General features: G+C 48.8%; 2 protein-coding genes across 6 annotated transcripts in view; one reads left to right on the top strand and one right to left on the bottom strand.

Annotated features, from left to right (window-relative positions):
* Positions 1-14,646, top strand: part of CCDC191 (coiled-coil domain containing 191) — a 20,284-nt gene extending 5,638 nt beyond the window's left edge. For 2 of the 3 annotated variants that reach the window (XM_080564039.1, XM_080564041.1), the window contains 11 exons: positions 31-187; positions 2,361-2,551; positions 3,237-3,486; positions 4,840-5,306; positions 5,825-5,919; positions 7,477-7,559; positions 8,929-9,030; positions 10,122-10,265; positions 11,461-11,613; positions 11,992-12,146; positions 13,438-14,646. In XM_080564039.1, coding sequence (XP_080420165.1) covers positions 31-187; positions 2,361-2,551; positions 3,237-3,486; positions 4,840-5,306; positions 5,825-5,919; positions 7,477-7,559; positions 8,929-9,030; positions 10,122-10,265; positions 11,461-11,613; positions 11,992-12,146; positions 13,438-13,570 — 1,930 coding nt within the window. In that variant the 3' untranslated portion in view covers positions 13,571-14,646. The remainder of the gene's footprint in view (positions 1-30; positions 188-2,360; positions 2,552-3,236; positions 3,487-4,839; positions 5,307-5,824; positions 5,920-7,476; positions 7,560-8,928; positions 9,031-10,121; positions 10,266-11,460; positions 11,614-11,991; positions 12,147-13,437) is intronic. The other variant, XM_080564040.1, reaches the window with a different exon arrangement.
* Positions 5,314-24,281, bottom strand: ZDHHC23 (zDHHC palmitoyltransferase 23). Of its 3 annotated transcripts, XM_080564182.1 has the most exons (5): positions 23,892-24,128; positions 22,889-23,590; positions 22,133-22,300; positions 6,239-6,371; positions 5,314-5,538 (listed from the first exon to the last, which is right to left on the bottom strand). In XM_080564182.1, the coding sequence occupies exons 1-5, from the start codon at positions 23,996-23,998 to the stop codon at positions 5,524-5,526; spliced, it is 1,125 nt and encodes a 374-aa protein (XP_080420308.1). In that variant the 5' UTR covers positions 23,999-24,128; the 3' UTR covers positions 5,314-5,523. The 3 variants fall into 3 exon arrangements, with proteins under 3 accessions (XP_080420308.1, XP_080420307.1, XP_080420309.1); XM_080564181.1 differs by lacking the exon at positions 5,314-5,538 and having other exon boundaries at positions 5,942-6,371; XM_080564183.1 differs by lacking the exons at positions 5,314-5,538; positions 6,239-6,371 and adding an exon at positions 16,824-21,289 and having other exon boundaries at positions 23,892-24,281.

The following is a 24,281-nucleotide window of genomic DNA, read 5'->3' as shown; positions in this document are numbered from 1 at the left end:
ATTAGATCTTGATGTTTGCTCACTTTCCAGGGAGGGGAAGAGACAAGGAGAAAGCCAGAACCTGTCAGTGCAGGAGGTATGTATTACGGTGTCACCGCCCCTGCACCTGAAGAAAGAAGAGCAAGAAAAGGAGAAACAGAGAAAGGCTCAGGAGCTGCTGATCAAGATTCACACCAACAAACAGAGAGTAAGCATCACCGTCCTTTTATCTGAGACTCTGAACTACCTGCCCTCAGGTACTGTTTGCAAAACTGAAGTAAAAAATCCTAGTTATTAGTGTTCGGTTTTTTTTTCTTTCCCTTTTTCCAAGCTCTCCTCCTGATATCAGGCAAGTAGAAAAGCAGGCCAAGAAGTACACTGTAAGACTAGGAATGAGAAATCTGGAGACACCACACCCAGTCTGGGTCACAAGTGTACCCAGTGGAAGATTTCACTTAGAGCTGTGGAAAAGATGTCACTTCCAGTTGCAAACACAAAGGCTTCTGCAGCTGAGGAACAGGCAGATGTACAGAGGCGGCGGCTCTAGAGCAAGATTTGCTTTCCCCTGAGGAAGGAAGTGGGGAGGGAGAAAGTGGCACAGAAGGGCGTGAGAAGTTCCCTTACTGTGTGTATGGGAAGATATTTAAAGGTTGCCTTGAAGAGCCTGGTACAGGAGCAGGGGGGTAGGAAAGAGAAGCGCTGAGGGACTGTGCTGACTTCTGAGTTGTCTCCAGGAGTTGAAGTATGCCAGTTTACACACAGTAACGGGTTCCTTGAGCATCCACCCCCACCAGGTATAGGGGAATATTCTGTGATACTGCAGCAGCTTGAGACAAACATGTAGCCTTTAGTAATTCCTAGTAGGAAGCTAATTCTTTTTCCCTGGTTTTTGACTGTTACTCCTCTAGTTCTGAAAAACAGCACGAGCAGTGCTCTGAAGGGAAATAAAAACACAAGTGTCCTGGAGCCCTGAACCCACTTACCTGCTATTGGGAGATTAAGCTGGAGAAACTGGTTGGGTGAAAACAGTAACTGGTTTTATTGGTAGTTAAACTGTAGGGGAGCTTCCCATCAATCAACTGTTCTCCATGTCTTACCACTAGGGGTATCTAAAGGTGGGGATTTTCCCTTTTTCTCACCCTGAGAGTTTACAAAAGTAAGAGAGATTCCCCTGCTCATTTCTGATGCTGCAGCCAGCTCTGTTAAACATGTTACATCGAACCCTTACAGTTGGAGAGATTTTTGGACTGAATGATCTTATATGGGTGGTTTCAGCGAAGGGAATAAACTTCCCTGTGTGCAGTATGTATACCATCCATCATGTAATGTTTTTAATTAACAGAACAGTCGTCATTAACGTCTACTTCTCTACATCTAGATTTTTTTTTTTTCCATCAAAGAATCTCAGCTTTAATGGTGATTCTCCCCCGGCTCACTTCATCTCCCCGGTCTGCTGGATGTGAGCTTGGCTACTGTTTAGCAGGACACAGCCTCTTTCCAGCACAATCTAAGCTGTGAAGATAAGCCTAAAGGAAGCTGCAGAACAATTTAGAGCTGGCATAATGTGAAAAGCCACAGCTTAGCCGAGCTAAGCAATAGTGACATTGATTATTTTCTTAAAGCAGAAAAAAATAGCTAATGCATTGACATTTTGTCCTTTTTGTAAGTTTTCATTTGGAGATTTCAGTGACCGAGAGGAATGCAATTATTACAAGGCATTATCACAAAAGGGGAACAGCTGAGTCCTGTGAGTTGACCCACTTGGAGGATCAAAATGAACAGTGTCTGCAGTGGCAGGGCTAGAATTATGGGGTAGATTAGATAGCAAATTGCTGTTCTGTACAATGTAAATCACTCCCAGAGGCAGCGAGTCTAATTACACAATAGGGGAACGGTTTGGCTTCCTACTGGAACAAAGGTGAGCTTAGGTCATGTCATAAATTCACGCTGGGAAGTGTCTTGAGTTTTGTCTAAGTTGAAAAAAATCAGCAACTGGTCCATGGAGCTGTTTGTTAACTCTTCTCCACAGAAGTGCCCTTGTTTATAGAATCTTAGGCATTTTCCAGATTTTGAAACATCTTTCTTACCTCTAGAAACTGTTCCTGAATTCCTCATGCGTTTTATTCCTTATTATACTTGGTGAACTGAGCGTGTTTCACTCAAAAGCATGGAACCCCATGGTGTTCTCTTTCTAGTCTGCCTTTTGCAGAAGACTACCTTTGCTCTGCATTATTTTATTTTACCTTTAAGGTATTTATGGAAAGTGGGGATTCTAAAAAGAACCTCAAAAGCAAAAGTCAGATAAGGGGGATGGTGGAGAGGATTGGCGTTTGTGTTGGACTGTACCTTACTCATTGGTTTTCTGAAACTCTCCCATGCAGTGCATGCAGCGACATTTCTCTGCTTGGTTCAAACTCATTCTGGAATGCAGAATTAAAATGGGGAAAGCCAGAGCCCTTGCTGACTGGAAATGCCAACTGAAGGCCCTGCGAGCCTGGAGAAACTATACGTGGACCCAGAAAGTACAGCAGGAGACACAGCAATTGGAAGTCCATCTCCAAGACCAAAACAGGTAGTGACCCTGCACTGTGAAGTTCCTCCAGCTGCAGCAGTACTCTGTGTGGTGACAAGAGGGCTGTAAAAGGGGCTTGCCAGTTAGCCAGCAGGAGGAAAACAGAGGCTTTTTGAGAAAATTGCTACATTGCCTACATTCTGCTGGAGACCTTGTGGCACAGATGAAAAGGAGGAAAGAGAGAAGCTAGAGCTTTAGCACTTTCTAACAAGCCTGCAACTCTCTCTCTAGGTATTTTCCCTGGAAATCTCATTTTGGCTTGCTCTGGGCCCCAGATAATAGGAGGGTATCTCCTACTTCAGTAGTATTACAGCCGTTTTGACCAGTCCCTTTCATTAAGGCTGTTGGATCAGTTCCCTGTCAGCAGGGAAATATCCTGCTCTTGCAGGTGTCTGGGAGGCTGTGTGGGGAGGCACTGGCACTTCCCCTTCTCTGTGCAGCTGCCCAGGCGTGACAGAGGGAAATGCAAAATGCCAAGTGGGACACTTACTTCAAAGTAATGGGCATCATCTGCCTTCCCATTCCTCCTTGGCAAAACGCTACAGCTTTGGAGGGCCTCCAGAGCTGAACAACAAAAAGACCTGGGAAGTTACGGGGCCTGGACTACTGTACTTGATGGAGTTGTTTCAGGCAGGTTTGGACAGAAGCCTCACTCCTATCGTAACAAAAGTGCTTTCTCATTCAGGAAAAACCAGCTGTCTGCAGAGCATAATCGGCGGCGGCTTCTGCGCTGCTGCTTTCTAGCATGGCACCGCTGGAGCCAAGCAGAGACAGAAAAGCGAGAGCTGCAGCTCAAGAGGGAGGAGACAAAGAGGAAGATGGCACAGCTGCTGGAGGCGGTGTCACTGGGGAAGGGGGGCCTGGACGGGCCACAGGAGGCTAGCAAGCCTAGGACAGCAAAAGTAAACCAGCATCAAGTTTTGCAGCAAGATGAGGTAAAGCTTTCCATGTAGCTTTGTCTATTGGCATCCCTGTAATCTCACAAAGTGCTTTTGTGCAATCTGAAATAAAGAGCAGAGGAAGGTTTTTTGCCCAGGGTGACCCCTAAATACCTGCCTACTGTTCAGGAGGGAAGCCTGTTAAAGAGCAGAGGTAACCATGAAGGACAGTGGATGAGTTTTAAAAATAAAATGATCTCTTATGGTGCCAGAGAACAACCCTTCATGTACTCTGAGTCGCAGTGAGCGTCCCACCCCCAGATCACTTCTGCTGAGAGATTAGTTACATCTTTGATGCCTGCTTAGACTGAAAAAGAATAACTTTCGACTGCATGACGAGATTTTGTCATGGCAGTGCAGCTCTCTGGCTTTTCAGAAGTGGGGGGGGAGCTGTCAGTGAATATCTCAGGATAATGCACATCACAAGGAGGTAGGAGAATCAGGATGCTTCCTTAAATTGTCTTTTGTCAGAGCCTGCCTTTCCTTTCCGTCTATAAAAGCTGTAAAACAGCACCCAGTATGAGAGCTCACACATACAGACATGCATATTACAGTTCAAGCTGTTCATTTGCTTAAATGTCAGTGAAAGTTGATTTCCTATTGTGCTTAAATCATCCTAGACGGCCAGTATTTTTCTTCAGATGTGGTGGAAAAGCTTGTGCTGGAAGGATGGGACTGAATTTGGAGTTTGACCTAGGAGTCAGAAAGCAGAGCTGGCATCTGATGCCTCTTCTGAGAAAAAATCAGGTGTCAGGGAAGGCGCAGCCTGACTCCCCAGTGTGCACCAGTTTCATGGTAATACTTGACCTAAGCTGGAGAAGAGGCAAGAAAGCAGCCCTTTGTAGACTGTTCTTCCATTTGAAAAGAGGCTGTCCAGTAGATCAGCCTTGTAGACCACTTGTATTTCATTTTCAACAACTGTTTTTCCTTTATTCTCAGTCTGAGCATTGCATAGGGACAACAGAGTCCAAAAGGGATCATGGTAATCCTTGAGAGATGAGCTAACCCCTGAGAAATGAACTGTCCTGTGCTGTGCTCCCTGACGAAATGGTTGGGGTAATATGCCTGCCAGAGCTCTTGCCTGATCAGGATTTCCTCCTCCCAGGGAAATGGCACACAGCTTCTTAACAGTGTTTTCCCAACATCCTTCCAGTTATGCGCATAACTGTGTCCCTCTGCCTTGACTAGGAACTGGATGAAGATTGTGTAGCTGAGATTGCCCTACTTCTCAGGCCCCTCACTAGATTTTTCATTCAAGAAACGCTTATTATGTGGAAAGGGCAGAAGAGAGCTTGATTTCAATTAATGCCAAATCTTTCTTTTTGTGTTTTTTTTTTTTTTCTTTCCCAGCCAACTGAAACATGCCTCGTACAGGAAGAACCCGACCAGACCAGAGACCACTCTTGTTGGGATGCTGCTCACACATCTCATTCCAACAGAAAACCCAAGTTTGCCTGGCAGATCACCCTAAAACATTCAGCCCTGAATGCCCAGCACCAGGCTACGTACAGGAATCAAATAGCCACTCTCCCCCAGCAGTTTCAGGCACCCAGCCCCAAGACAACCCCTGCTTATGGTAGTTGTTTTGAGCACCGTTACGCCTTTCAGCAACGTCTGATTGAGGAGCAGAGGCAGCAGCTTCAGAAACAGCAAGAGCTGATCCTTGAGCTGCAGGAAGATCAGAGGCTGAGCAGAGCAAAAGGAGAGGCAGCACAAGCCATGGCAGTAACCCAGGCACTTAACAACTCTGCTTCACAAACCAGGGAGTTAAAAATGGAGAGCGGAAGACAATCCAAATGCAATACCACCCCTTTGAGGTATAAGCCCCCTTGGTAGAGCAGGATCAGTTAGTCATCATATCTCATTTCTACCCAAGCTGAGCCAGAATTTGCCAGGAACGCTTCAGTCATACTAGTGCTATCTGCTGTTCCTCTTACCTGCGACCTAGCCTCAAGGGTTGCGTTGGTCTCGCCACAGTTCTCATCCTCTGTGTTCTGTATTGACTTGACACCGCGTGATCCATACAGGGTCCACTTAGAAACAGCAGCACTGGAGTGTTACACATAATAGCAGCAGGGATTTAGTTAGGAAAAGAGAGAAACTGTCATACTCAGTATTTCACAACATGCAGCAGCTCAGGGTACTCATCTTCTTTGTAAGGTTGCATCATTAATCCGGTTTCAGGCAGAAGAAATGTATATCAGGGGCCCACAGTGAAAATGTAGCACAGTGAAGGGTAGAAACTACAAGGCCTGTTTCTCGGTCTCAGGTAGTAGGTGTGAGACATGGTTTGACCGAGCTCACTGATTGATGTCTTCACTCTTCCTTTTCATAGCCTACCTCTTTCTCATAGGTCCCAGAACACCAGGGCAGTGACGCAAGGCAGGAGGCCCTCCACCCAGCTGACCTCAGCTCATCCCATACTGAAAGGTATTGTTCTTGGTAGCAAAGACCATGCCAGACCGCTTTGCTCAACAGCTCATCTGGAAACTTCTCTTTCTTTGCCTATGACCAGCACTGTGAGAGTGTGAGCTGTTTTCATGGCCAAGTCAGGCATCTGTAAAACCTGGGCCGCTGCAAGCACCCCAAGTTGATGCTCAGAACGCTGTGGAAACCATTAGTCGTAACACTTGTGACTGTTTCTGGTGTGACAAGACTCTGAGAGAAGCTCTACAGGTCGTTTTGCTGTCAGTTTTATTCCCGTCGCACATCCAATCAACACTTAAACTGAGCGCTCATTTTCACCTACCTTTGTCAGAGGTATTAAGATTTCCAAGAGAACGAAGTGCCAACCCAAGATTTTGTGAGACAACAGTAGGTAGGCTGGGGAAGGAGCTCCAGATCCCTCCCTTCTGTGAGGTAGCTCCCCTTCTCTGGCCATGCTGGAATGGCAGATACACATTACACATGGAAAACAGCCTTGTCGTACAGTGAATTAAGATCAGATTCTGCTACCTCCCTAGCTTATATTCTTCCGTATCAACCTAGGGGTAGTCACAGCCTGCAAGAAAGACTGTCTGGTATGTGATTGTTGTGATGTTTTAACAGTCTTGGGATCACCATACCTTTTTGGCCCTGATTGCTGTGCATTAACAGATGCCTTTCGTTAACTGACTGTGTTCAGCTCCCACGCTACCTAGTACAAGCCATCACTCACTGATTGTCTGAGCTCTGTACAGCCTGGGGACAGTAAGAGTATTTTCAGAGCACTCAAGTGCTTTTCTTTGAAGATCCCCCTAAGTAGTTAAGTGCAAAGTCATCTCAAGATGATTTTCCCTTGGCAGAGAACCCTGGCACAGCTGAAGGGGAAAAAGAACTTGAGGAAACCTATTGTGGTCAAAGCAATTAAACGCCCTTCCAATTATGGATTGCTCCAGCCTGTGCTTTGTTTGTGACTGCAGAAGGAGTAAGCACAGCTTCTCAGGCCCACTGCATGTTCTGTGAGGTCAGACTAACACCTTCAGTCATAGCCAGCAAGACTGCAGCATTGCAACTCATCTCCCCAAAGCAGCATTAAGTAGTAGTTTCTCACTAAAGGGACCAAGTACCGATGTGTCACTGTGGCAGGGATGTTTTTCATCATGCAGTCACTCTAAGTAGTTGGAGCTTCCTAGAGACCTTATTGCAACTGCTGCTAAATCAGGTGCCCCGAGCCCCAGCGCTCATTCAAGGGAATAAAGAGAGAAAACTTCTGGACGGACACAGCGCCTTTTATAATCCAGGCGGTGACTGTCAACCAAGGAGGGTGGAGTGAATCTAACTGGGGCAGTCCTGAGTCTTAAAAGAGTTTGTGGGTTCCTCGTTTGTGAAACTGCCAGCCATAAGAGGCAGCAGAAAGCAAGTCACTTAGTCCTGGCATTGCCAGGTCACCAGGGGACCTGGCAGTAGAGAGAAGGGGTCATCCTTCCCATTCACCAAGCTTGTGCCATTATCCTATAGCTCATTTGCACTAAGACTAACGTCCTTTTGTTGTTTCCACTTCTGTAGCTATGGAGGAGAGAGCAATCCAGCGGGCAGAACGAAGGAGGAAATTAGAAGAAGCCAAACAACAAAGAGAAGAGGAGAGACTGGTAAGGACAGTGGAAAATGAAACGAAGACTCTTTCATGCTATTTGAGTCATAAGAAGTGCTATTTTAACACCATGAAGTTGTGAACCAAGAAGAGGCCCTTTAGCCAAATGAGGAGTTTTATGGCTTGTAAAGAAAGCAGATGTCCAGCGTACATCAAAAAGTGACCCCACTAGCCCTGCCATATCACAGACATTTTGTGTTGATGCTTGCTGTTACAACTCTAGAAGCAGCTTCCCTTACCACCCCTCCGCCACCTCTTTCACGCCTACCTCATGGCTGTAACCATTGTTGCCAAGGATGGGAAGAGTGGAATTGAAATCCACCTGACTGGACCTAGCAAATGGTGGGTTTTCCCTCTCCTGTCTGGTCAGGTCATGTGCAGCTTGAGGAAGTGTAGTCTGACCTAGTAAAAATGCTGCATCTTGGTTTCTAGAAAATCTCTTCTGAAAAGGGAAGATATTGACAATATTTGCATAGCTAATATAGAAATTCCGTGATATGCATCAAACAGGAGCCTTCTTAGCTTCAAGGCATTAATCTGTTACTGAGAACATCAATCCTAATTTGCATTAGGATTAGAAAGCTCAGAACTGGGGTTCTAAAACAATCAGTGTTTCTTCTCCAAGGAAGAGGGATGTGCATGCATACTAGGAAGCTTAAACAAACCTTAGAGAACACATCAACCATAGGGTGGGCAGACAAGCATTAGGTTAGGTTTCCTCAGCTACTGCTGCCATGATCATAGAGACTGGAGGAAGCACAGTCATTATAATCATGCATTATCATGTGGGTTTGAGGCCTTTGATGCATACGCCAAGAACAAGAACTTTGTGGAATGAAAGCAGGCTGGGGTTTGCAAGGGGAACGGGTGAACATTCAGAGAAAGATATTGTATGTACACATGTACCACATATAACCAGTGCTGAAGTAAAACAGCTTCTTTGGTCTTCAGTGTTTGGGGAAAAACATATGTGAGCACCTGTAATGCTCTTTAACATGCAGATGTAAAACTTCAGAGCAGAGCCCAGTGGTTCAGTACTGACTTCAGCAATCATGTTATCAATAAGTAACCTGGGGTATGGTTTTAAGTGTTTTATTGGCAGAGTGGGCAAGTACTGTAACTTAGGGCAAAGAAAGATGGCCATATATAGGTAGTAGAAGGAACACTTCCTTCTCCCCCTCTTTCACAGTTCATTGTTCAGTGTAGATCATGTCTAGTATGTGACAAAGTCTGCCTCCTTCTGAAGTTTCAGGTTCTGGACAGTACTAGAATACTACTTGTCTGAGAAAGTTTAGAGGACTGTGTTCTCCAAAATGGTCGCATATGCTGAACAAAATTTTATCTTCCTCCATTTTCTCCATTTCAAGGCCCAGATGAAGGCTGAAGAGGAAGCACGTCAGAAGAAGGAGGCTGAGGAAAAGGAAGCTCAGCAGGAAAAAAGACGGGAGGAGAGGAGGCTACAGAAGCTGGTGACCAAACACCTCAGCTGTCTCACCCACCTAACAGGGATAGGGAAGAGGAGCTGTTACCCACTAGCACTGAGTCAGCAGCCAGGGGTGTGAAATGAAAGCCTTTGTTAACAGAGCAGTGTTCCACTGCACAGCACCAGCTGTATCAGCTCACCACCTCCCCCTTTTTTAGGGACATTAGTAAAAGGGCTGTGGCCCGAACGTGCTGTGAAGCATGTACTGTCCCCATCTCACCAGCCAGACTAGAGGTCCCAGCTGGTGGACATCCACTGCCGAGCTACAGCCACGTAACCCCCGCAGTGGCAGCTTGTCTGGGCTACTTTCAGGCTGCTCCTTCCACCTGTATCCTCTTCCAGCATACACAGTGATACCAGTCACAAACACACAACTTATCAGTAAACAAGCCTGAGAGATCTATCAAGGGCAACCTTCCAGCTGAAGAATTAGCGGCATCCTCTCCTTGGAGCTAACAGTATCCGGCAGCCTAGGAATAGCCCCGTGTCATTCTTGTTACTTGCAAATGAGCTATACTAATAACCCAAATAGCACCACACTTGAAGTTCTACTGGAATTTGACCTACAAGTGCTGTCCTACTTGCACTGAGTGTTTTAGGATGTTTGACCTTCATCTTTGAGTCTCAGTCAAAAATATCGTACGGTTATATAATACCCACATACCTTCCCGGCTATTTAAGCTAAATTCCATGCATAAACTCAGAAGCATTTTTGTACAGGTTTTCAGTCTAATTTTATAGACATAGAAAGCTACCCTTCTCGAGCTCACCAAGGCACCCTTCCTCACATGGATGAAGGCCCATCAAAAGAAAGTTGTTGCTATATCAGCACTGCTGGTAGCCACAGATTACAGGGACGGTGATTGTAACACCAAACTGTGGTGCTGAGGGAAGGCCATACATTCACACAGGGCCTACGAAAACGGGTTCTAATACGCTGGGTCATGCCTGATCTGCACTGCTAATGATGGTGCAGATTCCCATTTCCCGTGAGATCAGGACCTTCAACTCCAGTATGACAAGCTTAATGTTCATTTCATGCAGGCTGAATTAAAACTCCTGCTCTTTGTATTGTAGAAAGAGCTGGAGAAGCAGAGGAGGCTGGAAAGAGAACAGGAGCTCCAGAAAAAGGCCAAAGATCACTATGAGAGTGTCCTGCTGAGAAAATTGGGAATGGTGCCATGGAAGAGGCTGAGGGAGCAAGCCAAGGAAAACTTGGTGGTAAGTGCTGAGGATAAAGCAAAGGACTGGCATCATGGGAGGAAGGGAAAAAGAATGGATGCAGAAGGTAGCAGAAACCTTAATGGGCTCTTAAGCCAGGTAGAAATGGCAAAGCAAAAATTCTCCTTGCACACCCTGCCCTACATTAGTGCTTTAAATCAACTCATCTGACAATAATCACGAAAGGTCATCAAAAACCCACAAGGGTGGCCTCCTCATTTATAGCTGATTAAACAGGAACCAAAAGGACAGAGAAAGGAATGAATTTCAGTCTAATGAGAAGTCATCTTTTGTTAGCCTACACTTGTCTGCAATATTAACCGCCACTTGACTCGATGCCAGTAACACAGTGGGAGTTAGTTTAGTACGATACAGCCAAAAAAATAAACTGAAATTATATGATGTGAGCCTGCCAGTTCTTTTGCACCACAGCAAAGCTAATCAGATAATTCTAAGGCATTGTATTTAGTAGTTAACCCCAGCCCATCACTAGGGCTTTCCTTCTACCTGGAGTCAGTGCTGGAGCGCTGTTGGCCGCTGCTAGAAGTACGATACCACAGGTGACAATCCAGGGATCTGTTCTGGCCTGGCCATGCCTTCAGTGCAGAAGAGCTAGTGGCTTCTGAGACCGTGACATACAAATACTGCTAATGAAACATTTCTGTACGTGAATGAGTTGGCGTGCCTTATCAGAAGTAGACTAATAGCACTCAACTGTATCCTGAAAATGTAGCCAAAGCCCAAGGCTAAGCTGGCAAGCTTCCATTTAAGTCACTGGAGCTGCAGCTACTGAAGAGCTCAACCAAATGCACATGGGCATCCGGCTGGGATGAACTAGGGGATAGCAGCTGCTCTCTAAGTCGTCCTGCTGTTCAGCTTTAAGGAGCAGGTTGGACTGAACTGTTAGGCCATGCCTCTGCTCCATTCACAACAGGTCAAACCGCAAGTCTAGTTCAAAAGGATGTTCTCTAGGAGTGACACAGCAGTGGTGTGATAGGGAGACTGGTCTTGTTCCTTATGCTGCCTCCTCTTTGTGGGAATTTAACGCTGTAAGGTATTCCAGCTGTCAGACACCTGCATTTTAGAGGCCCCCCAAGAGCTGAGGTAATTTTCTAGAGTAGCCAGCTTTCAGTAGCTGAGGCTTTTGTAGTCGCTAGTCCAGATAACTAGCTGCCTTCTCTCTGCCTTTGCTCAGGTGGCCGAGAAGCACCACTGCCTGGGCCTGCAGAGGAAATGCCTGATGGCTTGGCTCCAGCACACCCAGAGCAGCCTTTCGGAGAAGGTGTCTCGGGCTGAGGACTTCCATTGCCACACGTTGCTCAGACGAGGCTTCAGGAACTGGCTAAAGGTTTGCCTGCACCCCAGTGGAGAAGCAATACCAGGGGAGCCAGCTGCTGCCGTGCTTTCCCTTCACCACCACTCCACACACCTACAGCCCCAACTTTCCTGGCTTGCTCTGTCCCTATTCCAGCACCACCCCATTCCCTTCCACAGAGGCCTCCTTCAGCTCTCCACCCTCCATCATCCTCCACAACCCAGGACGCTCTCCTACATGCTGTTCCCCACTACCACCTTCATGCTTTCCCCTTGCTCCCCGTTGATTTTCCTCCACTACTGTCCCTGTTGTCCCTCAGAGGCACTGTCTCAGCACTGCTCTGTATGTGTTTATTGGGCTGGGGGTGGGAGAAAGAAGCCATTCTCACCTCTTTCTGCTTTCCTTCCCTAGTACAAGGATTATCTGTCCAGTCTAGAAGAGAGAGCGAATACCCTCCGTGCAGCCTGCCTCAAGAGGAAGTTCTTCTGGGCATGGTTTCATCTGGTCATGGAGGAAAAAGACACCTTAAGGGAGAAACTGAAGATTGCTACTGAACATAGAGACAAGTAAGTGCATTCCCTTGCCAGCAGTTCTTTTTACTTGGGTTTAATTCTACCCCATAGAATACTTTAGGGACTCTGCTCTTGACAGAGCAATGATCTGCTCCCCAGGAACATGTGAAAGGGATTGTATACAGTTGGTATTTTGTTTCTGTCATGTGCATAGACAACATCAGCATAAGGTTATGGTAGAAATTTCCAAACAGCCTGGAAAAGGAAGTTTAGTCATATCCTTCACAGGACTTTTAAATCTGCTGAAAGAGAATACAGTGAAAGCAGCTAAGTGGCTGAAACTTTCTAAGCTGATTAGCAGATCTGGCTATGCAGCTTCTGCTAAAAGCTGCCTTAGGAAAATCTTTAAGTACAATTATAACAAGCAGAAATTGTGCAGGAATTACGCTGTATTGTTTTGTCTACTGTGGATGATTTGGTTTACAAATCCAAAGTTGATAAACTTAGAAACCCTACTTAGGGAATTTTTTGTTTTCTGCAATCATCAGCCTGGTTTGGCAGGAAGAACTAGAGCAGACAGTTCTATTGATCACAGCTGGAGCTGGATGCACCCAGTTCATTGTCCCATGACTGCATTCACTGTGCATTTTAACAGGAAGAGCTATTATCGAAGTCCAGCAGAAAACAAACACGTTCACCTCCCTGACCATGAAAGCATGTCAGTTGCATGCAGTCATGAGTAGGCTGTGCCTGTGCTATGGCCCAAACAGGACGTGCAGCACCTCAAAGGAAGAATTAAATGAAATTCACCTCATATGGGGTATAATGAACCTGTTCTAGCTTGCTTAGTCTGTAAGGTCAGAACAGGGCCTGGTTTAACCCAACAAACCAGAGGAGGCAGGGAGAATTCAGCCGCAGGAAGAGACTGGATTCATTCTACAATACGACCTTACATCAGGAGCATAGTCACGTTGTTCCTCTTTACCTCCTCCTCCTCCTGGCAACAGGCAGTTCAGCCCTCGGCACAGTGCACTGCTCTTTAGAAGGGCCTGTTGCTCCCTGTTGCCATATGGGAACCCGGGGCAAGGCACCTTTGGTGGGGTGCTACAAGTCAGGTAAGAAATAGAGCCCACCTGCCCACGTCCCCAAGTAGTTGATCTGGACTGAGCGAGTCTGAATTTTACATTTGTGCTTCTCCTGAAGGAACTGTTTTGGGAGACTGCTTATTCTTGAAGAAAGAAGTATTTCAGGGGAATTCCCTCTCAAATATGTTTTGATTACCTGGCATGTTATGCATACATCTTAGTGTCATCACTTTGTTCTGTGCTTCCCTCATTTCTTTTAGGAGACTCATGCTGAATGCATTCAAAGCTTGGAGGCAGTACCCATTACTGATGAAAAAGGAAAGGGAGAGGGAGGAAAGGAGGAACCAGCTACGAAGGAGAGTAGCTGAAATTCTCCCTGACTTCCAAATGTAACAGAAGAAACTGGCCAGACCAACCCACGTGCATATGGAACCTACTTTGATGATTTCATCACTTTGACTTGAGGAGGTTCTTGCCCACAAGGTCCTCCCAGTTTGAGGTCTCCACTGGGAGGTCTGGGCTGGGTGGCAGCGAGCCCTAGGTAACCAAAGGCTAGCCCAGGGTGAGCTTTAGCCCAGGACCCTTTCTTCACGCAGAGCTGCGGGACTGACAGTAACCCTCCTCCATCACAGGAGGCACGGAACTGAAATGTACCTATTAGGCAGAAACCTGGTGCTTTTCTGGTGCCAGTACTCTGTAGGGCGACAGCTTGATGGTAGAGCAAACAGACTTCACTGTCAGCTGATCCCTGCTAACCCCTGCTGTGAACTTGGCCACCCAGAGAACAGCTTCTGGCTAACTGAGCCAGGGAAGCGTGGATGAGAGAAGGCGAGGGAAGAGCTGTTTATGCAAATTGTATTTACTAACAGTCCAGGTTACAGCATCACATGCAGACAATCTAAAACCTGGACTCTTACAAGGCACAGTCTAGTTTACTGTGCTGGCCAGTTCACAAGCGCAGTGCTTTGATTTTGGGTACAAGTGGTTATTCCAAGTTCACGATCCTCTGGCTTCGCATCCATCATTTAAACATTTCCCATGCTGGTCAACTGTAGTATTTGAAGATGGATTGTGCAAGTCTGTCTAGGCCCTTCCACTTGAGCCAACACCTCAAATAACACCAAATATATATATATATATATATATTTTTAAGTGCTTTTACATAAGCTCAAACAGAAAAATAAGGTTTCTCATAATTCTTGAGCCTTAACCTGCAGCACAGTGCAGATATAGTAATGCAGAGAAGGTACAGTATGTCTTCTCTGAGCAATAGCATAAGGGAGGAATCTGGAGTCGCTTCCCCCTCACAAGATAGGCAAAGTTCTCTCCAAAACGATTTTGATTTGGCAGTATGGAGAGTACTTGGGCAATGCGAGGAAGATGACAGTTTGCTGTTATCCATTGTACTGGATAATTTTTAAATCCTGTGTATGCCGTGAAAGTTTCCAATAAACCCAAATCTGAAACGAGCACAAGTGAGTTTTCAGTGTGAAGGCGTCGGAAGCTGAGGCACTGGGCTGAAGTCCCGTACAGAGAGCTCGCAGGGATCTGGCCAGAGAGCCTCCCCTCCCACACAAGCCAGGCCATCCAGCAGACCCCAAGCGTCCTTCTGAAGACTGTGTCACGCCCAGCTTGCCTCCCTCCACAGCACCTTAACATTTACCCTCTCCCCAGGGCTGATTTACAGACCCGACCACCAGCGGGTCAGACGAGCGCCTTATCCAAGCGCAGGGAGCTGAAGGTGCTGCGCGGCGTGTGGGCGAGCACAGACCATCTGGCTGCGTTAGGAGCAGATTGCGAGAGGAAGCTACAAGCTGAGAAAGGGCTGAATAACTTGTCTTGCAGGGAGGAACAGGCACTGCAGAAGAGTGGCAAATTTCACAGAGGAATGCGCCAGAGAGGCTAGCAACAGGCTGAATCTCTGGCTACTCAGCTAGTCAGGGTGCACCAGTATAATGAACCACAGATTCTTCCCCCAACAACACTGCCACTGTTGGGCATTTTGTGCCCACTCACCATCCCCAGAAATAATGCTGCTTCTGTGGAGCACAGTTCTCCCCCCAGGACTTGACATACAGTCAGCATTTGCCTTTGAGAATGGGACTTTGTCTCTAATGCTCTCAACTTCTAGGGTTTTCGGGTTGTAGCTTTGACAAAGCTTTTCCTATTAAGTTGCTCTTCTGCTGGATGGTTCCAGCAGTGAGAATCCAGAAGATCCAGGAGGAGCTGTGCTTTGACACCCCTTTGCCCTTGCTATGGCTAATCCCATGCTAGCATGAAGCTGAAGCCTCAGCTTAACCCAGCTGAGGGACAGGGATCAGGCACATTCCTACCGACCCCAGTCACCATCCAAGGGGAGATGAGAAGCCCCTCAGGTTCCCTGTTTAATCCATGCCCAGTAGAAACAAACCATCCCTCCTTGGCAGAAGCAAGGCTGTGCCTGATGGTGCTGTTGACAGATGGCACAGGACACCCCTAAAATCTGCGGCATGCTGTTAGAGCTTTGATAATGAAAGCTCCAGCAAACAGTTCCCAGCAGGAGGGTGACACACATCAGGCTGAGCAAACAGCTTGGGCCTGCAGCTGTGCTGGAGCATCCCTCCCGCCTCAGCGCTCGGTTAGATGTGGATGTCGGTGCCTTAATGCTGGTCATCAGCCCACACTCTCAGCTCAGACCCACTCCTTCCTGTCAGCTCCTTGCTTTTCTTAGCCAGAGAGGGAGGTGGCTGCAGAGCCAGAGCCAGGCATCCCTTCTCCAGCAGAGCAGGGAGAGGGGGCATTGCCACTGGGGTGTAACAGCAAATTCACAAGTGTGAAGTGATTGCAAGCTCCCCTTCTCCCCCATCCCCATCCAGCACCTGCCCTGCAGAGTTCTTACTCACATGCCTTCCCAAAAACCTTAGCTCCTGAAGTATTTGCTTTTTGGTGATCAGCACACCAGTGTCTACCAACGGGTGGAGACCTGGCTCACTGCTGTGAAAGGTCCTCGTTGTCAACAAGCGCACAAAGTGACCTTCCAAGAGAAATGGCTGAACAGCAGAGAGAAGTGCCACCGGGCAAATCACAGCAGAACTCTTGAAACCAGCAAAGGCACCTGTGATTCTTGTTTGTTAAAGGTCATCTTGCCTTTCGGGAGACATCCCAAGATGCCAGCAGGATCAAAGAGGACGTCTCTTCCCACTGTCTGCACAGGGAGTATCCATGTTATTTCCAAACGTGGCTTAAAAAGAGTTTAAAGGCAGAAGCTTCCTTCTCAGGGTTCTGGATGCAGTGTAAGGGCAGGTATACGAGGGAAAGCAAGACACTGGACAAAAAGGCTAGGAACCCAGTCAGATTACACTCAATGCCTGCTAACAGATTGCTCTCAGAATTCAAGATCCTGGTGCAAATCCCCACTGGAGGGGACGAGGAGGTATCCCAAACTTCTATGGTCGTGAGAACTGCCAACAGCTCTGTTTCATCCCAACACGAATAAATGCATAACAGCATTTGCGGAACTGCAAGAACACTTGTTCCCTAGCTTCTCCTTAGCCTGTTGCTCCCTTGTTCCCCATGCCCACGTCACAGTAGCCATGAGATGAGGGCACTACTCAGTCATTTCACCTGGCTGAGCAAGGTGGCATAAATCAACAGGCAACTTCATGGATGATTTCCAATCATTTATTTTGATTCATAATTGCATCAATTTGAAAACACTGGATAAGATGTAAACAGGACACACGCACATACACACACCAGTCCTTTCAACAAAGCTCACAAATGTTGCATGAAGTTTCCTCCTAAAGCTTTGGCCAGGGTGGGGGAACACACACCCCACTCCCCAAGGCAGACAGGTCTTCCAGAGCCTGTCATTCATTCTCCATGTTATCATTAAAAGCGGTTCCATAAAGACAAAGATTTTGGGAAGCTGATTTCCCACATTTCAGAAAGAACCTCACCTGTCCAGAGAAAGAGTTTCACTGTACAAACATCCTGGCAGTGGAAGAAAATCCTAGGAAAACGTGGAATTCTTCGCTGAAAGCAATATAGGGAAAACATCCATAATCACACACGCTTCCTGCCCTAATGAGGCAATATACATTCATATAGAAAGAGAAAGTCAAGCACATTATTAAGACATTAGGCAGTGAGGCAGTATCCATTTTATCTCTACAAGAAATTTTTACAGCAAATGGTTTCATCAAGACACTTGAAAGCAACCTACTTAGAAGAAAAAAAAAGCACCATCATAGCATGAAGGCTGAAATGTGATCAGAAGTCACAAGCAGCACCAACTCAGGCTCACGAGTGACTTTTGTCATTTCAGGACGAGTTAAATGGAGAAAACAGTCTATAGGGGGGGCTGCGATTTGTCTACACAGAAGCACAGTTTCAGAGAGCACACTCAGTGTAAAGCCACCAGTTGCACAGTATCTAATGGGGCGCAGTTCTTAGCACAGTCACCAAACTACTGGGTGCTGGTATTCGCACACAGGGGGCTTACCACTACAACAGCAGCAACATCAAGACCCTGGCCCTTCAAGAGTTGCCCTGAAGACCACGCGGATTGTGGAACAAAAATGCCTCACAAGGTCACGGCTAAAGCAGGATAAACTCATCTCCACGTCTAGGTGGGGAAACATAGAGGCTAGGTATCACCCAAATCCTTCCCTGCTTCTTATCAACTCTGGGTCCTCTCTTCCTACATGGGGAAAGCTTGGAAACGGCCAGCAGCACACTTTTCTTATTGCCACATAGGTAGGTGCCTGCTCTTTTATGGGCAAGGCACTGGTCCCTGCCTTCAGGCCAACGCCTGGCCTGCGAGTTGCCTGGCTGGGGTAGTGGGAAAGAGGGAGCCCGAGGACTGACCTGACCCTCCAGCCCTGCCAGGCTGCACTAGGTTTTAATTTTTTAGTGGTCAATATTGAGCCCAGCAATAAAATAAATAAATAAAGGCCCCTTAGTGCACAAGGGATCCCAACAGTCTGCCCTCGCTGGAAGTGGAAAAGGGAGCGTTACCTTTTCAAAGGCTTCTTGCTGCTTCTCAGGGCTATTAAAAGAAGAGACCCAGAGCGTGCATCCACAGCTAGCAACTCTTCCGCTCTTCCAGGCGGCGATAGATCGTGTTACTTTGTGTGTGCCTTGGGAGACGGAAAGCACAATGCAAATCCTCTCAGGAAGAAGCCAGGAGGGTAAACAAACCAAAAGCCAAGTCCTTAAAGAAAGGGTCACCACTGCTATGCAGATTAGAGTGACACGAACTTCCTGTTCACTGGAGGATCTCAGCACCGAGTTCTCCTTGCACAAAGCCCCAGCCTTACAACCATTTTACTGTCCTGAAGGGTTCTGGCTCCCTCTGGAAGGAGTGCAAAAAATAAATTTTACTTTGGCACTTTACCCCACTATTAGAGTGGGCTTGAAAGTCCACGCGGCCGATGCCACTGCAGCAGCCTTGGTGTAAGCCAGGGCTCACCAAAAGGCAAGGGACAAGGCCATAGTGGCACGCGGGCTGCAAAGTGCTAACAAATACCTGTGGGACAGTGAGCACTACAGGGCCAGGCACTGCCAGAGGAATGCGTCTGTCACCTGCCCAGCTCTCAGCCGGAGCAGCGGGACTGAGAATCCACTCATCTCAAACCTGACAGCACTCCCACAGCTTGCTCAGCTCATGGACATGTGATTGATCTCCATGGCAGGGGGTTGTTTAGCCCAGGTGGGAATGCTGGCTTTGTCTTCCCAAGAGCCAGCAGGACGAGGTCTGAGAAGATCACAAACCTGCTAACCCACAGCATGGCAGTCTCTAGGGCTGCCAAGCTTCAGATCATCTCAGGAGGCTCCACAAAATGCATGTGTGCCATGGAAACACTTAGACAACGCGTGCGGAGGTGAGGTTTTTGTGTAAAGCTAAACTCCTTGGGGTCAGGCTCCAGCTCCCAACAGTCAGGTCATGCTTAGCTGCCAGAGGAATAGCACAGTCCAGCTGAGTGCCTTTAATTCACACTGGGAATTGGTCGGAAATCTCTTAGTGTGGCCAGTAAAGTCAGGAAAAGCATGAGAGGCGTCCCCTTTACCTCAAACAAGATTGCTCACTGGTTGTAAAGGGGTAGCTGTTTCTGCACAGCCCCATCCCAAGTGCAGCTGCTCCTCAGTTACGTGATGGGTATAAAAAGCGCAGGTGCCGCTCGAGGAAAGCAAACAGCACAAAGAGGGACGTGGTCTTCACCTTAAACTGGGACATGTAATCAGGAGCATACACACCAAAGATGGCAGGGATCTCTGGGGACAGCTGTAATTCTGCTGTCGTCTTAGGAGAAAAGGTAGTGGTGCACACTGAATTTGCAACACCCCCCAGCTGCCGGCCACCCAAGCAGAAGCATGAGCTGTGCAAGCTGCACACGCATCTGGAACTAACTAGGACGAGGCTCTTCCACTGCTTCTGAATCTTAGGCCTAAGCTCCAGCTCTCATGCCACAGTCGCAGGCCTTTCCAGCCAGACCTTTCTGCAGGGCCAGCACGCAGAAAGGATTTAAAACAAACACCAAAAATCCCACCCACAAAACTAGAAGCCATCCTCACCAAAGCCTTGTGACTGCAGCTGAAGCTCAGGTCTGGGTAATAATAATGCAGTTGCAGGCTGCTGAGGAACACAGGGCCTTCCTGCAGAACATGTTCAGCACACTCATTCACCTGCCGCCATGGGTCAGCTGCCCCAAAAGCAGCCAGCTCTCACACCCCCCTCTACCTCCCTACACGCGCAGACACTGAACTGCTCCTCGGCTTCCCGGCCTGAGAAAGCAGAAGCCAGGCACCGAGGCAGACCCCACTGACTGGGCTGAGAGGAGACTGGATTGCTTATTAGCAACATAAGCGACCCCAGCCAAAACACTGCCTACCAAAGCCGCAGCTAGCAGAGGTGCCTATGCTCCCGCAGACTCCCTCCTTCTCAAGGAGGAAGGAGTCATTTCCGTACAGCAGCAGTACCATCAGGCAGCGGTCTGTTTTCCCCCTCGTACTCCGTTACATGTTGCTTCAAAACATCTCCTTCTTCCTTGGTATGTTTACCTGCTGTCTCACGTCAGAATCCATCATCAGAGCAGAAACACTTTGAGGGAGATGAGACGAGCCGTCAACCCAACAAAAACTCAGCTTACAAAAAGAATGACGAGATCCAAGATGACAGCGTCTTCTCACCCAGTCAGAGAGACAGGGCAGGAGACAAGAGGATCTTACAAAGCCCTACAGGAATGTTGCTCACAAAGGCACTTAATACAAGCACTAGCATGTATACACAGCTGGATGGAATAGAAAATGAAAGAAAAAAACACGCCAGAGAGGAGGGAGCTGCTCAGCGACTGCCTGGACAGTCTCTTTTAGCCAAGGAGCCTGGCTCCTGCAGTGGTGCATGTTATCTGTATTAAAAGTTCACCCTCCTGACATCTCCGAAATGCTGCATGTAGGTATGAGCCAGGGATTCCTTAACCTTTGCAGGAACCAGCATGCACGCTGAAGTCCAGCAGCAGGTTCCTCTTGATGCCAGAGTTCCCGCCTAACAAAAAGCCAAGTTCTCAAAACCTTGTGCTCTTCTTCCTGCCAAGCTGAGCCACGTGAAGCTTCCGGCAGTGCAAAAAGGCAGCAGGCTCCTGCTCTCCAGGTTTGTGCATATGGCTTACTGCTTTCCGCAACCTATTGCTGGCTGATGGCACGCGAAGAACCACTCTGCCTGGGAAAGCCTCCGATGTCCGTGACGGGGTGGGCAGCCCATACACCGACCACGAAGGAAGGGCGTGGAGGGGGGAGTTCTAGGGGAAGGGGCCGTTCCCCCGCTAAAGAAAGTCAGTCAACGTCATCTGCAGGAAAAAAGGCTGTCAGACGATGTCTTCGGCAGAGCGCAGTGGAGGGGGAGACCCCAGACTCAAGAAGTGGCCCCAGTTGCATAGAAAGCCCCTGTTGTACTGGCCAGTGTCTATCACTAACCCACCCAGGAGCCTGCGCCCGGTGTTGTCCCGCAGAGCCAGCCGAGCTTCCCTCTCGGTCACGTTGTAGCTGATGTTCAACAGCTGGATGAGGAGGATGTATCCCATGCCAGCTGTTACAATGGCACAGTACCACACACAGGTGAACGACAGAGCAGAGCTGGCAGCAGGGAAAGAAATGGGAAGGAAGCCATTTAGTTTTGGAGCAGCTGCTTCAGAGCGACTTTCCCTAGTAATCGCTATCCTTTCAAATCCCCGTCTACATCTGCCACAGCGATCTCGCTTTGCCGCTTTCATCAGATAATCCTTAAAGGCTTTCTCAAAATTAAAGCTTCATGGCTTACTTAATGACAGCTTTTAGCGCTACCAGAGCTACTCCTGCACGTTCCTGTCGTGCTACCTAGCTCTTCGCTCTCACTGCTGTAAAAGCCTTACTTGAGGAAACGATGGTGCTCGCACCTGACAGATGATGGAGTACAGAGGAAGGCAGAGCCACTCATGCTAGCGCGCTCCGTGCACCAGCAGCAGAGCCGGTCTCCAAACACGTGTCTGATGCTTCTCGCCACCCTCCCAGCCAGACAAGGCATATTAATGCTGTCTGTACCGAGCAGATAACTTGGAGCGACAAAGCCACTAGACAAACACCATCTCTTTCCTCAGCGAGGCAGCACGCTGATTCCAGACTGTCAGACTATCGCCCTTCACTGGGAACAAACATCTAAAGGGTGTATCTCTATAGGACGCAGTAAATAAAGACTTCAAATCCCAGCTCCTCCAACAGTTTCCTAGACATAAACTGTGAGCTCTCTGAGTCTCAGGCTCCCCACCTTGGCAAAAGCAGAGATGCATCCTTGCTTTCCAGAGCTTTTTAAGGAGCACTTTTTGGTCAGGCTTGACAGTCAATAGCACTGGCCGTGAGCACAGAACGAGGAAAGGCAAGGAGCCAAGCTGCCTGCTCAGGCTTGAGTTCCCAGCCCAGCTCTCTCCCATGCAGACGTCTCACCTGTAGTCAGAATAGGCCCCAGGGCAGTAGAACAAAGCCACGAACAGGGTTCGTCCCCTACAGATGGTGTCCAGGGTCAGCGTAATCCCGTACACAGAGGTGAGCATGAAGAAGGAGAGCGCAAGGATGAATGCTTGGTGGTTCTGCTCCCCTACACAGCTGTTAATCCTCCAAAAAAGGAAAGAAGAAGTTACTTTGCTTGGGAGAAGAAAAGAAAAAAGAAAAGAGCTTGCTTCTTTTTTTCTCCCTCCCCCAACTGTCAGAGAACCTCATCTCCAAGGTCTCGCTACAACACAGGCAGCTTCAAAGCAGCATTACTGCTTTTTATAGAAAGCTTATAGGCACAAGTCAATAGACCAGTACAGCAGGAGCAGCAGACTATTTGCCTCAGAAACTTATAGGAAGCATAGTATCCTAAGCTAAGACATTTATACCTGCTGCTCCTTGATTACAGTACTGTGCGCGGGCAGCTTTGGGTTCCCTTGCTCCCAGGTGAGCACTTATGCAAGTTAACTGCAGGATCCCTAGTGCTTCTCAGACCAAGTCAGAAAAAAAGACAAAGAAGACTTAGACAACCAGGAGCAATTCTGAAATACGCTGTAGAAATTAGCAGCGGTCGTCACAGTTAAACAGCAAATTTACTTTTTGAAAGAACATCACTGAACATTTGGAATAGGCTAGGGGAAAAAAAGACATTAACTTAAAAGAAAAAGGAGAGGAACAAAAAATACATAGCCTCAGCTGTGCAAAACCTACCAGACACAGTGATGATCCAGTCTCCTCACACACCTGCCGCAAAGCCGGCAGTGCCCCGCTCGGGCTGGCCTGACCAGCTGGCATTTAGCACACCAGTCCTTTCTCACACCTTCTGGCCCCTCAGCTGAGGCTCTGGAATAGCCTTTGGCTTCCCCATTCACAGTACGGGCACTGGCAGCTCCTGCCGTAGTGACTCCGTGGAGCCCGTTGGAGCTCCCTTGAAGGTTCTTGTTGGGAAAATCCTGATGCGATGACTTGCCATCACCTGCTGGGATGGGAAGGTAGCCGGGGTCTTTCTTGGCTCGTGACAAGGCTGCAAGCATGAGAACTAACCCAGAGGTGAGGAGCACCACTTGGGAATGCCCCACGTGGCCTCGGGGAACCACCTCCTGGAGAAAGACATAGTACATGTAGCCCAAGGAGAAGAGTCCCAGGCTCAAGAAGAAGAGAGTCCGCTCCTTCCTCCTGTGGGTGAGGTAGTAATACCACAGCACCACCACGGGAAGCGAAGTCAAGATGACCAGCCCCAGCAGGAAGTGCAGAGCCGCGACGTGGAGGAAGACAGGCAGCAGCACGAGCGGCGGCACGAGGCTGATGTTGATCTTCACGGCCCCTGCGAACCAAGGGACGCGGCAGCGGTCCGCAACGTCGTCGGCGATCCTCTCCAGAGCGCCTGGGGGCAGGGACCTGCAGGTCAGCCACCTGTTGGGGGGGGAAAACACAGCGAAGGGAAAACACAGGGAACACCCGGGGGGATCTCTCTGTGGAGAAGAGGCAGTCACCCCCTTCAACTGTGGAGAAGGGGGCTGGAAAGTTTCCCAACAGGAAAGGGGAGGGCAGGGAGAGGAGGAGAGCGGGTACACGCTGAGGGGGTCCTAACGGTTGATTCTCTGAGGGAGCCCCAACGGTCGCTTCCCTGAGGGGATTCTCTGAGGGGACCCCAACGGTCGCTTCCCTGAGGGGACCCCAAGGCGGGGGGACGGGGGGTGCCCGGAGCCGTTACCTGTCGCAGCCCTCGTCCAGCTCCCGGCAGTCGCAGCAGCACGCCGCCAGGTGGTTCCGCCGGCCCCGCCGGTCCACGTACTCGCAGCAGCACAGCGGCTCCTCCATCGCCGCCGCCGCCTCCCTGCCTCCTTCCCTCCCTCCCCGCCGTGCCCCGGCCCTGAGGGGAGGGACGGGACCGGGAGGGAGGGGGGGGCGGGGGGAGGGGCGCGGCCGCACCTCTCCGCCCGCCCCGCCCCCGCCCCCTCCCCTCAGCAGGTGCCTCGCGCCCGCCCCCGCCTCCTCCCCGCAGGCCCCGCCCCCCTCCGGCGGAGCCCGGCCGCTATTGGTCCGCCCGCGCTCCCGGCCCCGCCCCCAACGCGGAGGTGTGCCGGGTTCCCCCCCCCCGCCT

This window comes from Anser brachyrhynchus (genome assembly GCF_964034855.1).
Source record: "Anser brachyrhynchus genome assembly, chromosome: 1".
Lineage (NCBI taxonomy): Eukaryota > Metazoa > Chordata > Aves > Anseriformes > Anatidae > Anser > Anser brachyrhynchus.
This window is presented reverse-complemented; position numbering and strand designations above follow the sequence as displayed.